We start from the raw sequence: 13,789 nt of genomic DNA, 5'->3' as shown, positions 1-13,789 counted from the left end.
ATACCTTTTGGAAGTTCAAACTGATATTCACTTAGTAACGCCATTACTACTGATACAAATCGCAAGGTCTCATCATACAAAACACCAAGAATCTTCTAAGTCAGTGGTAACTACTCTATAAAATTGAAAGGGCACACAGTATGGTTCTCTATCATTAGCTATTGACATATCTGCTGCTCCATCATCCAACTGCCCTTCTTCAACTTCTTCACTCATGTGTATTGCACTGCGATTTGCACAGGTATCGGTGTCACCATGTTCGAATCTATAGGCTCTGGTCCAGTTTGTTTCATGTATGTATCTTTGTAGGGATATACAAGGAGGTCTGGTACAATACGGATTTTGGTTTGGGGCATAACCCCTTATTCCAAAACTAACTTTTAACATTTGATTGGGTATGGGGTTACAAAACAAGACATGATATTAATATATATTCCTGCATTACAAATTTATTGTCCCACTGTTTATACCTAAAAGGAAAACAAGAAAAAGAGAGAAGCAATACGCAATACTTCCCTAATGCCATTTCTTTAATCTTTGTGAACCCTCCTGCAATGGGATGTATGGACTTTTACTGAGGTTGGTGTACTAAGTTGGACTTGGTGTAGATCCAAGTTTCCCCCACACGCCTCCAGACCGTCACCCAGTCCCCCAAACTTCAGAGAATGTGTGCCAGATTGGAAGGATCTGGAATGAAACTGAAACCAACTGTTTATTACATGGTATTACATATTTAATCAATCATCTATATATCAAAAATTACACGTCTGATTACTGGATCTGTGAACAAAAATTACATTTTGTACCTTTTTATCTTTTATCTTTTATATATACAATTTCTATCATGTGCTTTTCTAGTAATAACATATCATTTTCTGCACTGGATTGCCTCTGACCAAGTCTAGGAAAAAAAATCTACAGAACACGCACAAACTTGCATAACACTTGCTCATAGTATATCACTATAATTTATCTGCGGTCTCTGAGATGGGAAGAGCCAATGCAGGGTATACTTCTATGAACTATACAGTTTTCCTTCTTACATTATTTTTGAACTATACAGTTTTCCTTCTTACATTATTTTGGGTAATTTTGAGCATATGTCTTACAAGTCTGGGTAAATCTGGACTATATTCTGGTGTCACCCATACCTTGTCTCTTAAGACACACATTAATATCCGTTTTTCACAGAGAATTCCTTATTAATCTATTGGTTACCTGGACCATCAATAAGAAGAGAGCTTATGGCAGAGAAATATTACCGCCCTGTATCCACAGACCTCAGTCAGCTGGGCTTCCTGCGTCTCTATCTCCACTCCTCGTTAAATTTCTTGTACCTGTAGGGATTTAAGAACACAAGGAGTGGCAGACGTCACGGACGTAACAGGAGCCACCAAGGTGGTCTGTACAGGGAAAGATGGAAAACTCTCAACTCTAGGCCCGGTTATTGTTTAACTACACCTGTGTAAGCATCTTTTTGTACTCCATCACTGTCAGCTCAGGTCTAGACTTTATCTTCATTGTACCTGGCTTATTTAATAACAGGAGAGCAATAACAGGAGAACCTTCATTCGGGCTCATACGTATTCTACAGTTTTTAATTTCAGTTGACACTCAGTAAGGATCTATCGCTTATATTTTTAACTATCTTACCCAGTTCTGCTTTTCCCATTCAGAGAGGGCCTCATCATCACTGCCTTCTGTACTAATATAGGTAAGAAGGGAGTGGTTTAAATTTTAATTATTTCGTGCTGTGTAAGCCGTAGCATTTCCAGTGCAGAAGCAACCAATCATCTGTAAAAACAAAGCTAAAAATATGTCATCATATCATTCTTATAACATTACCTCCAATCAGTTAATAGTCTTCAGCATTTATACTTTATATGGTCAAAAATACTGAACAAAACAACTATATTTTCTTTTTCTAGTTAACAGACATGTTTCATAGTGACTATTACAAGGGAAGTGCTACTATACTACTAGAGTATATAATAGATAACCTCCTTTCCCCCCTTTTGTATATTTATTCACTCAAAATTTTTGCTGGACAAATATACAATATACAAACAATTCAAAGGTTGTGGGTTTTCGATACAAACAATTGTCTCTAAACTTCATTTATCATTTGTGTCGAATAACAAAGTAGCTAGATTAAATATTATGAGTAGAGCTACCTTACACTTTGCTAGTCAGTTCATTTAATAAATATTTTGTCAATACTTGAAATAATAATTACTACACTTATAATGCCTTGTATTTCTAAGGTGTATTACCAAATTAACATTAACATACGTCCTTTGCACGGGTAACCACCACTAGAACATATATATATATATATATATATATATATATATATATACATATCTATACATACATATCCCACTAGATGGTGTTTTTCCCTAAATTATAACAAAACAAATAAAATGAGATATCTTCCAGTGCCGGTGTAGAGGGAATTATGAATCCACAGAGAATGTCATCACTCTTCAGCATCTCAAAACCCTCTTTTGCTTTTAGAGTTTTGCTGAACATTACATGCTGCCAGCACATAAAATAGTTGGCTGCATTTTTTTTTTTTTTTTTTTTTTCCTGACACTGAAGGAATGACATTCCCCAACTCACAACTCACCAATTATTCCAATCCTGTTCTTTTAGATAATTCTCTACCTGTTTTGTGATGGCTTCCATTCTGCTTTCTGCTCAGGGGATATTATTTTATACACAAATATACAGGTACCTTAATTTTGATGATGGTTCTCATCCAGCTTGCTTTCATCTATTTAAATCAAAGACATCATTACAACAAGCATAGATTCCGGCATTGGTCCTGTAACAGTGATTCCATTTTTTTATAATGAACTATTCCAGCATTTTTGTTTATTAATTACTATCTATATTTTTGCTAGTGGGAAGGGTTACCTGTGCAGTGGCTAAAGGGCCATCTACAGGTTTGACCCTAATTATTTGCTTTCTTTGGGGGCTGCCTATTTCCCAGTCCCAGTCTGTTATTTTTATTTATTTTTATGATTGCAACCTATATCTGTTCTAACAAATGCTCCCTTTCTCTGTACCTCCCGTTGTTGCCCTTTTCCTCTTATCCTGCGACAGTCTCGTTTATAGTGTCCCCTTTTTGCACATCCAAAACACAATCCCTTTTCTTTATACTCATCAAAATCTGGCATCTTATCCATTCTACGCTCAGTCTGTAATCCTTCCACTGATCTTTTTACCGCATTATCAAATGCTCTTGAGTGTATGTTTACCATTACAGAGGTTTGTTCCTGAGCTTTCTTTTTCATCATCTGATCTTCTATAGCTCTTATCATGTGCAGTGATTGTTCAAGTGGTACATATGAATAATCTACACATGTTCTTACTACTTCTTTTCTAAGATCCCTCCTTAACCCTTCCTTAAACATACCCTTAAAGAGCATTCTTTCTTTAGAGTGCTTTAAGTCATAACCATTATCTGTAAAAAGGGAAACACATCGAGCATGATATTTGTCTACTCTTTCATCTTGCCCTTGAAACATTTCTGAACACAATATATCAATAAACTTCTCCTCTGATACCTTAAGTCTATCCTCATTGTCATGGTCATTTATAAGAGGATGATGGCGTTCAGAAGTCCGGAGCCACGCTGCAACTTGAGCATGGTATCCGTGCTTCTGAATCCATTGGTAATTCTCTCGGCCGAACTGCTGCCACCGGCAAAAATCTAAACAACCTGTCTTAGGCATCCCCGCCTTCTTCAGTATTTTAGCACTGTTCTTAACTGCTTTCTCTCCATTCTCCATTCTAACCAAGTCAATCATTTTGAATCTTTGATCCATACTGTTTGACTTAGTAGAATGTCTGGTAAGACTGGTTCCCATAGTGTGGTAGTTAAAAGGTAGCGGCCCTCCACCTCACACTATCTGCTGATCTGCCCAAAGGGTAGCGATCCCTTGGCTAGCAGTTCAAGCGGTTGACTTATGTCCGCTAGCTACTAATTCCTTTCCGCTAGCTACTAATTCCCCTCCTGAATCTAGTATTTACTGGCTAGCAGTCAACGGTGAACCCCTATCTTTCAAGGTAATCAAACCAGTTTTTCTTTCTTTTCTAATATACCATTGTCTAAGCTAGTAAAGACACACAAACAAATACAACACAACTCCAATTGCAATAGCTATATATTCCTCATTCATCAGAATCATCTGATGCTGACACTTCCATTCCTGAATCCACCCATGGTACAGGGTGTGCGTCTATTCTGATCTTATTCCCTGATCTTATGCTGGGGACACAAGATCCTGCTCGTTTTCGTGGTCTTGGTCTGCCACAGGCAGCACAATATTCACGCCAATCAGGATTTTGTTCTCCGCACACAGAAGTCCATCCTCCGGGTCCCGTTACTAGGGCTGACTCCCAGAGAGTGTAATCCAGTGGATCCTCTCTCATTCCCAGTCCAACAACTCTCTATATATCTTCTATTGCAACTTTACCTTCATATCACACAATGTTACTAAGCAAAGACAATGTTCACCAATCCTAACAAATCATATGCAGCTCAAACCATACCTCTAAACATCAGAGATGTAAAACAACTGTTAACAATATATACTAGACTAGATCTTCTGTTTTTGCCCATATAGAAACAAATGACATACTTCTAACTCAGTTAATACACGGCATTCCAATTCTATGAGCTCTGTTCAGCGAGTGCAGGTTATAAGGTCACAACGCTGCAGTCTCTATTCTCCCCCCTCATTTTTCACTGTAAGTCTCTGACTATACAGGGGAAAGTGACAGAATATTATCACCTAAAAACAAAAAAACAACTTCAATATATCAGATTGAAAAGGTAATAAGGAAAAGTAGCCAAGTATTATATGATTAGTTAGTGGGTTAGTATTGTGAAATAGATAAAGAAAGAAGACAGAAGAAGAAAAGGAAAGACCTTTAGCAGCATAATTTACAAAATGTACAACTTTGTTTTCAGCATATAGGACAAGACAAACAAACAATAAACATAAAGGCTACCTGAGGAATCGCGAGTTTCCTGTTTATATCCCCCGGAGACTGACTCGTGCCCTCTACCCCCTCTTGAAGAGAAAATACGTTGAGATCAAAAAGATCAACTTACCTAGGTTTAGTATTTTCTGTTCAAGAAGCGAGGAAGATCGCTGTGTTCAGTCCTAGACGGATGGAAAGGGGAAAGTCTTGGGTCCCAGTCATGGGGCTCGCTGAGGGCCTCCAACTGTTAAAGCCGGGCTCTTGTTTCCTCTCAGGTAGCTGGGACGTCGGCCGGTTGTGAGAGCACGCTTAAAACACCATGACAGACAGGAGTCTATAGTGATTCAAATTAGCTCTGCCCCTTTATTGAATCTGAAGGTTTCTTTATACCTTTCAAGCTGATTACACAATATGAGACATGTGATATAGTTACATAACTTTAGATAGATGCCAAACATAGTCATTATCCCAAATGACCATATTTGGCAGATATCATCACATAAGGAAAGGATTAATATTTCAAGCCAAAGAAATATGTAATAAAAAGTGTTTCAAGAGATGTGATCAATTTAAAACTACAAAAACAAGCTCCAGGTCAAGATGACCGTATAAACAATAAAATAGCAGATGTGGAATAAAATAGCAGATGTGGAATAGAACATCAATTACTCATTCCAAGCTTGCATAACGGATTGTGTAACTGATTTCATAACTATATTAGAATATAATGAACTTTTGTCTAACTATCGAGGAGTAACTATCAAGGAGACAAAATGGCTTCTCTAACACACTCAACCTGCAGCCTGGTAAGGCCATGTGCGACAATGCTGCAAACCTGGGTGCGGCCCTTCGCCTGGGCAAGGTGACACACGTACCTTGTATGGCTCACGTGTTGAACCTTGTCGTCCAGCAATTTTTAACACACTATCCCGGCCTAGATGGCCTTCTGAACAGGGCACGAAAACTGTCTGCTCACTTCCGCCGTTCAAGCGCCGCAGCTGAGCGACTTGCATCGCTCCAGAAGTCTTTCGGCCTGCCGGTTCATCGCCTGAAATGCGATGTGGCGACACGCTGGAATTCAACTCTCCACATGTTACAGCGACTGTGGCAGCACCGCCGAGCCCTGGTGCAATACGTCATGACGTATAGCCTGGGCCAACGAGATGCAGAGGTGGGGCAGATCACCCTGATGGAGTGGTCTCAGATCAAGGACCTATGCACCCTTCTGCACAGTTTCGACATGGCGACGAATATGTTTAGCGCTGACAATGCCATTATCAGCATGACAATTCCAGTCATTTACATGCTGGAGCACACGCTAAACACTATTCGGAGTCAGGGGGTGGGACAACAGGAAGGGGAGGAACTACAGGAGGATTCATATGCGCAAGACACAACAACATCACCAAGGTCCAGACGTTCATCATCACCAACGCGGCAGGCATGGGACCATGGGGGACAGGGATCAACAAGGGCGCATGGTAGCAGGCTAAATGTTGAGGAAGGTGCAGGAGAACATGAAGAAATGGAGGACGAACTGTCCATGGACATGGAAGACTCAGCGGATGAGGGAGACCTTGGTCAAATTTCTGTTGAAAGAGGTTGGGGGGAGATGTCAGAGGAAGAAAGAACGGGTAGCACCTCTATGCCACAAACACAGCGTGGACTTGGTCCGCATGGCTGCGCAAGACACATGAGCACCTTCTTCCTGCACTACCTCCAACATGGCCCTCGTATTGTCAAAATTAGAAGTGATGATGACTACTGGATTGCCACACTATTAGATCCCCGGTACAAGTCCAAATTTTGTGACATAATTCCAGCCATAGAAAGGGACGCTCGTATGCAGGAGTATCAGCAGAAGCTGTTACTCGATCTTAGCTCGGCTTTTCCACCAAACAACCGTGCAGGTGCAGGGAGTGATTCTCCCAGTTGTAACTTGACAAACATGGGACGGTCTCGTCATCTTCAACAGTCTACCCGTACCAGTAGGACCGTATCTGGTGCTGGTAACAGCAATTTTATGGAATCTTTTCATAATTTTTTTAGACCCTCCTTTGCAAGGCCACCAGAGACAACAAGTCTGACACATAGTCAACGGCATGAGAGGATGATACAGGAGTATCTCCAAATAAACATCGATGCCATGACTTTGCAAATGGAGCCTTGCTCCTTTTGGACTTCAAATCTAGAAAAATGGACAGAGCTCTCCAGTTACGCCTTGGAGATTTTGTCGTGTCCAGCTGCCAGCATTGTCTCTGAACGTGTCTTCAGTGCTGCTGGGTGTGTGCTGACAGATAAGCGCACGCGTCTGTCCAGTGACAATGTGGACAGACTGACGTTCATCAAAATGAACAAGTCATGGATCCAGAAGGAATTTACTACCCCTGTGTCATCCTGGGGAGAGTAAATGCTTGTGGATTTGGAATGTGCTTGATGCAAATCAAAACATCCTGTTTGCAACTAGGGCACAAGTGCTGCCACTGATAAGGTGTCTGTGTGGGGCCCAATTTTTGGAAAAAAGGGAGGCTCCGCTTGGAGTAACCCTTGCTTACATTGTTTTTAAAAATGATCCAAGATGAACAGAGCTGGGATCAGGAAAGACTTTGCTACCTACCCCGGAGTCATCCTGGGGACGGTTAAGTATGGCTTATTTTTGAATGTGCTTGATGCAAATCTAGCTGTGAAGTGTACAACTGGGGCACAAGTGCTGCCACTGAAGGGGTGGGTGTGTGTGGCCCAAGTTTTGGAAAAAAGGGAGGCTCCGCTTGGAGTAACCCTTGCTTACATTGTTTTTGAAAGAAGCCAAGATGAACAGAGCTGGGATCAGGAAAGACTTTGCTACCTACCCCGGAGTCATCCTGGGGACGGTTAAGTATGGCTTATTTTTGAATGTGCTTGATGCAAATGTAGCTGTGAAGTGTATAACTAGGGCACAAGTGCTGCCACTGAATGAGTGGGTGTGTATGGGGCACAATTTTTGGAAAAAAAGGGAGACTCCGCTTGGAGTAACCCTTGCTTGCTGTGTTTTTTAAAAGAAGCCAAGATGAACAAGTTATGGTTCAGCAAAGACTTTGCTACCTACCCCGGTGTCATCCTGGGGACGGTTAAGAATAGCATATTTTTGAATGTGCTTGATGCAAATGTAGCTGTGAATTGTACAACTGGGGCACAACTGCTGCCACTGAAGGGGTGGGTGTGTGTGGGGCCCAATTTTTGGAAAAAAGGGAAACTCCGCTTTGAGTAACCCTTGCTTGCTGTGTTTTTTATAAATGATCCAAGATGAACAGAGCTGGGATCAGGAAAGACTTTGCTACCTACCCCGGTGTCATCCTGGGGACGGTTAAGTATGGCGTATTTTTGAATGTGCTTGATGAAAATCTAGCTGTGAATGTACAACTGGGGCACAAGTGCTCCCACTGAAGTGGTGGGTGTGTGTGTGGCCCAATTTTTGGAAAAAAGGGAGACTCCGCTTTGAGTAACCCTTGCTTGCTGTGTTTTTTATAAATGATCCAAGATGAACAGAGCTGGGATCAGGAAAGACTTTGCTACCTACCCCGGTGTCATCCTAGGGACGGTTAATTATGGCGTATTTTTGAATGTGCTTGATGCAAATCTAGCTGTGAATTGTACAACTGGGGCACAACTGCTGCCACTGAAGGGGTGGGTGTGTGTGGGGCCCAATTTTTGGAAAAAGGGAGACTCCGCTTGGAGTAACCCTTGCTTACATTGTTTTTAAAAGAAGCCAAGATGAACAGAGCTGGGATCAGGAAAGACTTTGCTACCTACCCCGGAGTCATCCTGGGGATGGTTAAGTATGGCTTATTTTTGAATGTGCTTGATGAAAATGTAGCTGTGAAGTGTATAACTAGGGCACAAGTGCTGCCTCTGAATGGCTGGCTGTGTGTGGGGCACAATTTTTGGAAAAAAGGGAGACTCCGCTTGGAGTAACCCTTGCTTGCTGTGTTTTTTAAAAGAAGCCAAGATGAACAAGTCATGGTTCAGCAAAGACTTTGCTACCTACCCCGGTGTCATCCTGGGGACGGTTAAGGATGGCGTATTTTTGAATGTGCTTGATGCAAATCTAGCTGTGAAGTGTACAACTAGGGCACAAGTGCTGCCACTGAATGGGTGGGTGTGTGTGGGCCCCAATTTTTGGAAAAAAGGGATACTCCGCTTGGAGTCACCTTGCGGTGTTTTACATGATTTTAAAAGGGCGTGCCATGCCTATATCTGTGTGTCCTCCACTTTTTCCTTGTCCTGCTCTTCTGTTTTCGCATGAGTATATGTCCTTGTCACTTTCCCATGTGTTTGTGTTGTGTTGTGAGTTGTTTGTCACCTTTTGGACACCTTTGAGGGTGTTTTCTAGGTGTTTTTATGTGTTTGTGAATGCCTGCCATTGTTTCCTATGCAGTTCGAGTTCGGTTCGTCGAACGTTCGACGAACCGAACTCGAACGGGAGCTCCGTTCGGCGAACCGACCTCGAGCCGAACCGGGACCAGTTCGCTCATCTCTATTTGGGAGTACCCGGGGTGATAACAGGGGCAGCCAGGTGTTGCGACTCTCCACGGGTAGGGGGATTCCCCGAGCCTCGGTGGTGGAGTTGGGAAGTGCCGTTGGGGGTGAAAGGGTCAATTGCATACTCAGTCTATAAAGCTGACACCGACAACTTGGTAAACCAAAGTTCTGGACACCGCTGTCGCTGAGGGGAGCTAGTTTGGGTCCCGTCCCCGATGGTGTTGCCAGATGATCTGTGACCTTTTTCCTGGCACTTAGTTCTCTTGCTAGTTGGTCCTGGTAGTGTAGAACTAGTCGGGTCCCGCTCCCCAGTGTGGCTAACTGTGGGAGCTTGCTCTCAGGGTTCACTCTTGGGATTTTCTGGACCGTTTTTGTGGAAAGTCCTATCCCTCTCATTGCACTAGTACCCCGATTTTGGAGTGGGTGGAGAGCAGATCTTGAAGGCTCCATTCTCATCGGGTAAATTGTCAGGTTGCCTGAAGCTACTCCCTGACCTAGGGTCCACGTACCCCGTCGTGCCCTGGCCCCAGCCCGGTGATGGTACAAGTCCGCCAACTGTCCTTCTCGACAGTTCCGTGCCCCTTGTCACAATCCCCTGTGACCGGGGGTCCAGCTCCTACTAGGCCCAGACCACCGTCTGTCACCTAGTCACTTCCAAGTAGCCTGGCTCCTGACCTCCTCTCTCCTTCACTTCCTACTCTTCACTTTCCTTTTCTCTGACTGACTCCTGACCTCCCCTTAACCAACCCCGCCACGCGGGTGACCCTATTCCACTCAGGCCGGCCACTGGTGTGTCTGGTGGGTGTGGTGCAGAGTGTTCCTAGGATTTTGACTGCTATTGGCAACACCATAGTTGGAAACCCGTAACCAAGGAGGAGGTGGATATTGCACAGAAGGGAAGATTGCCCAATATCCTGTGACGACCTGATAGGCCAGGGCGTCACATTATATTATATATATTTAATGTTTGGGGGTTTTTTTATTGCATATGTCACTTTATTGGCCTTTGGATCAATATTGATATTAATAATAGCTATTATGACACTGTATGGGTATTAATCGTATGGGAGTTCTAATGAATTGTTTATTTAATATATTTTCACATTTATGTTTGACATATTATCTATGTTTTGTATATCCACAAATCTATGTATGATATATCTATAAACTTATCTAGGGATGTTATCAATTATTTCCCCTGTAAATTGGTATTTTCTAATATGGGCAATTTTCCCTCTTGTTATATGGCTGCCTTTGGGCACGCATAGCCAGTGCGCATGTTAAGCACCATTTATGCCTTCTGTCACGCTTCTGTTTGCCTCAGGTGACCTTCTGACTCATGAATTATGTGAGCGGTGGAGTCACATAACGCAAGATCGTCTCTTTTACTTTAATGGAAGCTGTACTTCCACATGCGCCCACCTTTCCTCTGAACATTGTTCATTGGCTATCGCAACCACACCTCAATCTTCCTCAGATGTCATTGGTCTCTTGTTATACCTAAACCATGGTCTACTGCACCCAGACACGCCCATTGAGAAAGCCAGGGAGAAACCCGTGTCTGGGTGAGGGTACATTAACTTACCACACTGCTGCCGCCATTATAAGGTAAAGAAAATTTCTCCTTGTCATTTGATTAAAATAAGCTCTTGGTCTATTGTTGTATTATTAGGTCTATGGTGGGAGCTGGATGTGTACTATGGGCAGAGTCACACTTGCATATCTCTTCTGATGCGAGAGCATCGCATGCGACATGCTAATGAGCCTCAGCTCAGGCTCTGCTGCAAGCGTGATCCGATCCTGAGATCGGATCACAGATGCGGAGGAGAGGGAGAAATGAATCCCCCCCCCATATCCTCCATTGTCAGCCTGTGCGTATATTGCACTGCACATAAATGACATCCTAGTGTAGTCCGATGTTTTTTACGCACCAATAGACTTGTATGGTGCAAGTGATATGGCTCTCATAGACAATCGCAGCAGGTTGTTATTTTTTTCCTCAGTCCGTTTAGGGCTTGCTGATCTGAGCTGCAGCATTGTCTTATCTGGGGCCGACTGCAATGTGAGATTTTCTCACTGCACTTGTGCGAGGCATACACCAGTGTGTCTCTGCCCTAACTAGGAGTATAGCGTGTTGCAACTGCTATTACTACTGTGGCTCTCACCTGTCCATTTTTATATTCACCACTGTGTAATGTAGCTTGCAGCCACCGACATCTTTAAACATTGTTTCTGGCACATTTTTCTACTAATTGGTGTTCAGTGACATTTTTCTTATCTGGATAAATACTGTTGCCCCATATATAAATAATACACAGTTTTGCTATACTGTCCATCTGGGGTACTTTATTTTGACAGATTTTTGTCCGTGTTTCTGTATAACAATTAATGTTATACAAAACACCATTTGCTGATTTTATATGTATTTTAATATGCACAAATAAAAATTAGTTTTAATATTTACTGACGTTGTCACCTTTTTCGGCCAGTTATATATGGCTGATAATGGTTTAATATATTATCCTATTACTAAACCTGAGTACTGAACAGGAATTCCCTGGGATATCTTCAGTGTGATGCAATTACCTATTAGCTCTTTTAGCACATTTATTTTATAACAAGCTGGGTTAGTGTGTAATAATAAAGTTATACTTTAACATTTGCTTGTTGCAAAAGCAGTACCGTAATAGTATACTATGACTTACATCCACATGTATGCTTTTTATTCAGGAAAATTATCCAGAGGTAGAAACTTTATGGCTGATGACTCTCGCTTGGAACAATGGGATTTTCCAGTACACTGCAGAAAAATACTCAGATGCTGAACGCTGGTGTACATTGGCACTGTCTTGTCTGAGTTACTTAGGATCATTGAGGAGTAATTATGAAAGCAAGGTATGTGGGCACAAATAGATGGATATAAACTTGGAAAATATAATTTTATTGTGAATAGGTGAGCATAAAGTTACTAGTGCGATTTCTGGTGATCAGATTGAGTTTAAAGGGAATAATCTGTCAGTAGGATCCACCAATCTAGGCTATGTGAGCATGAAGGTGATAGAAAAATGAATAAAGTTATAGCTTGATATACAGTATATAGCAAAATTAAGTACACCCCTCACATTTTTGTAAATATTTTATATCTTTTCATGGGACAGCACTAAAGATACGACACTTTAGTACAATATAAATTTGTCATTGTACAGTTTGTAACAGTGTAAATTTGATGGTGTTCCCTCTAAATAACTCAACACACAGCTATTAATGTCTAAACCACTGGCAACAAAAGTGAGTACGCCCTTAAGTGAAAATGGACACATTGTTCCCAAAGTGTCAATATTTTGTGTTGCCACCATTATTTTGAAGCACTGCCTTAACTCTATTGGGCAAGTAGTTAATTAGATCTTCACAGGATAAGTTTATCTTGGTCTCATCAGACCACATGACATGTTTCCAGTAATCCATGTCCTTTGCTTACCTTCAACAAACTTTTTGTGGGCTTTCTTGTGTATCATCTTTAGAAGAGGCTTCTTTGGGATGACAGCCATGCAGTCCAATTTTAGTATGCAGTATGGTCTGAGCACTGACAGTCTGACCCCCTGCCCCTTTAACCTCTTTAACCTGCAGCAATGCTGGCAGTGTGACGCCCTGGCAAAACCAGGTTGTCACAGAGACTGCACAAATCCTTCTGGTTCAGGACTCCATCCTCCTTAGCATACCGACACAACACCACATACAGGTAACACCAGCCACAAAAGCCTAGTCACCCCCCCAGGACAATAAGGACACACCAGTGGGCGGGACCAGGTGGATGGGAACGCCCACCTAGGGGTCCTGAGGTGTCAGGGGAGGGAACACGTCAGTTGAGTTGAGTGGAAGAGATTAGTCTGGAGAGAGAAAGTGAGAGGAGTGAAGTGGTGGTCAGGGTGTGGAGCCCCTGGACTACCGGACTACCTGAGCTGACTAGGTGGTAGACGGCAGAGCAGGGCCACATACGATGGAGATCCGGTCGCAGGAGACCTTAAGTGGACCGGGGAAGGGTTGTAGCCCGCCGGTGCCGACAGTGGGAATCCGGTCCGGAGGCCGTGTAGTCTGGGTACCTAGACCCCAGGGCAAGGACCGCTTCAAGCACCTTACTGATCAGCCAGCAGGGGATAAGGTTCCAGATTTTGTCCCACAAGTAGCCCAGAGAGCGCAACGGAAGCGCAACGAGGGGGATAGGGTGTCCGCCAGAACCCACCGAGATCCCACGGGTCAGATTTTGCGGGCAACGGCT

At 42.7% G+C, this 13,789-nt stretch overlaps 1 protein-coding gene across 1 annotated transcript in view; it reads left to right on the top strand.

Annotated features, from left to right (window-relative positions):
• Positions 1-12,677, top strand: part of TEX11 (testis expressed 11) — a 1,632,405-nt gene extending 1,619,728 nt beyond the window's left edge. The window contains exons 30-31 of the mRNA XM_075324897.1: positions 12,244-12,408; positions 12,672-12,677. Coding sequence (XP_075181012.1) covers positions 12,244-12,408; positions 12,672-12,677 — 171 coding nt within the window. The remainder of the gene's footprint in view (positions 1-12,243; positions 12,409-12,671) is intronic.
• Positions 12,678-13,789: the final 1,112 nt, after the last annotated feature.

The sequence above is a fragment of the Anomaloglossus baeobatrachus genome, chromosome 9 (genome assembly GCF_048569485.1).
Source record: "Anomaloglossus baeobatrachus isolate aAnoBae1 chromosome 9, aAnoBae1.hap1, whole genome shotgun sequence".
Classification (NCBI taxonomy): Eukaryota; Metazoa; Chordata; class Amphibia; order Anura; family Aromobatidae; genus Anomaloglossus; species Anomaloglossus baeobatrachus.
The sequence above is the reverse complement of the archived record's forward strand: the minus strand, read 5'-3'. Positions and strand labels throughout refer to the sequence as shown.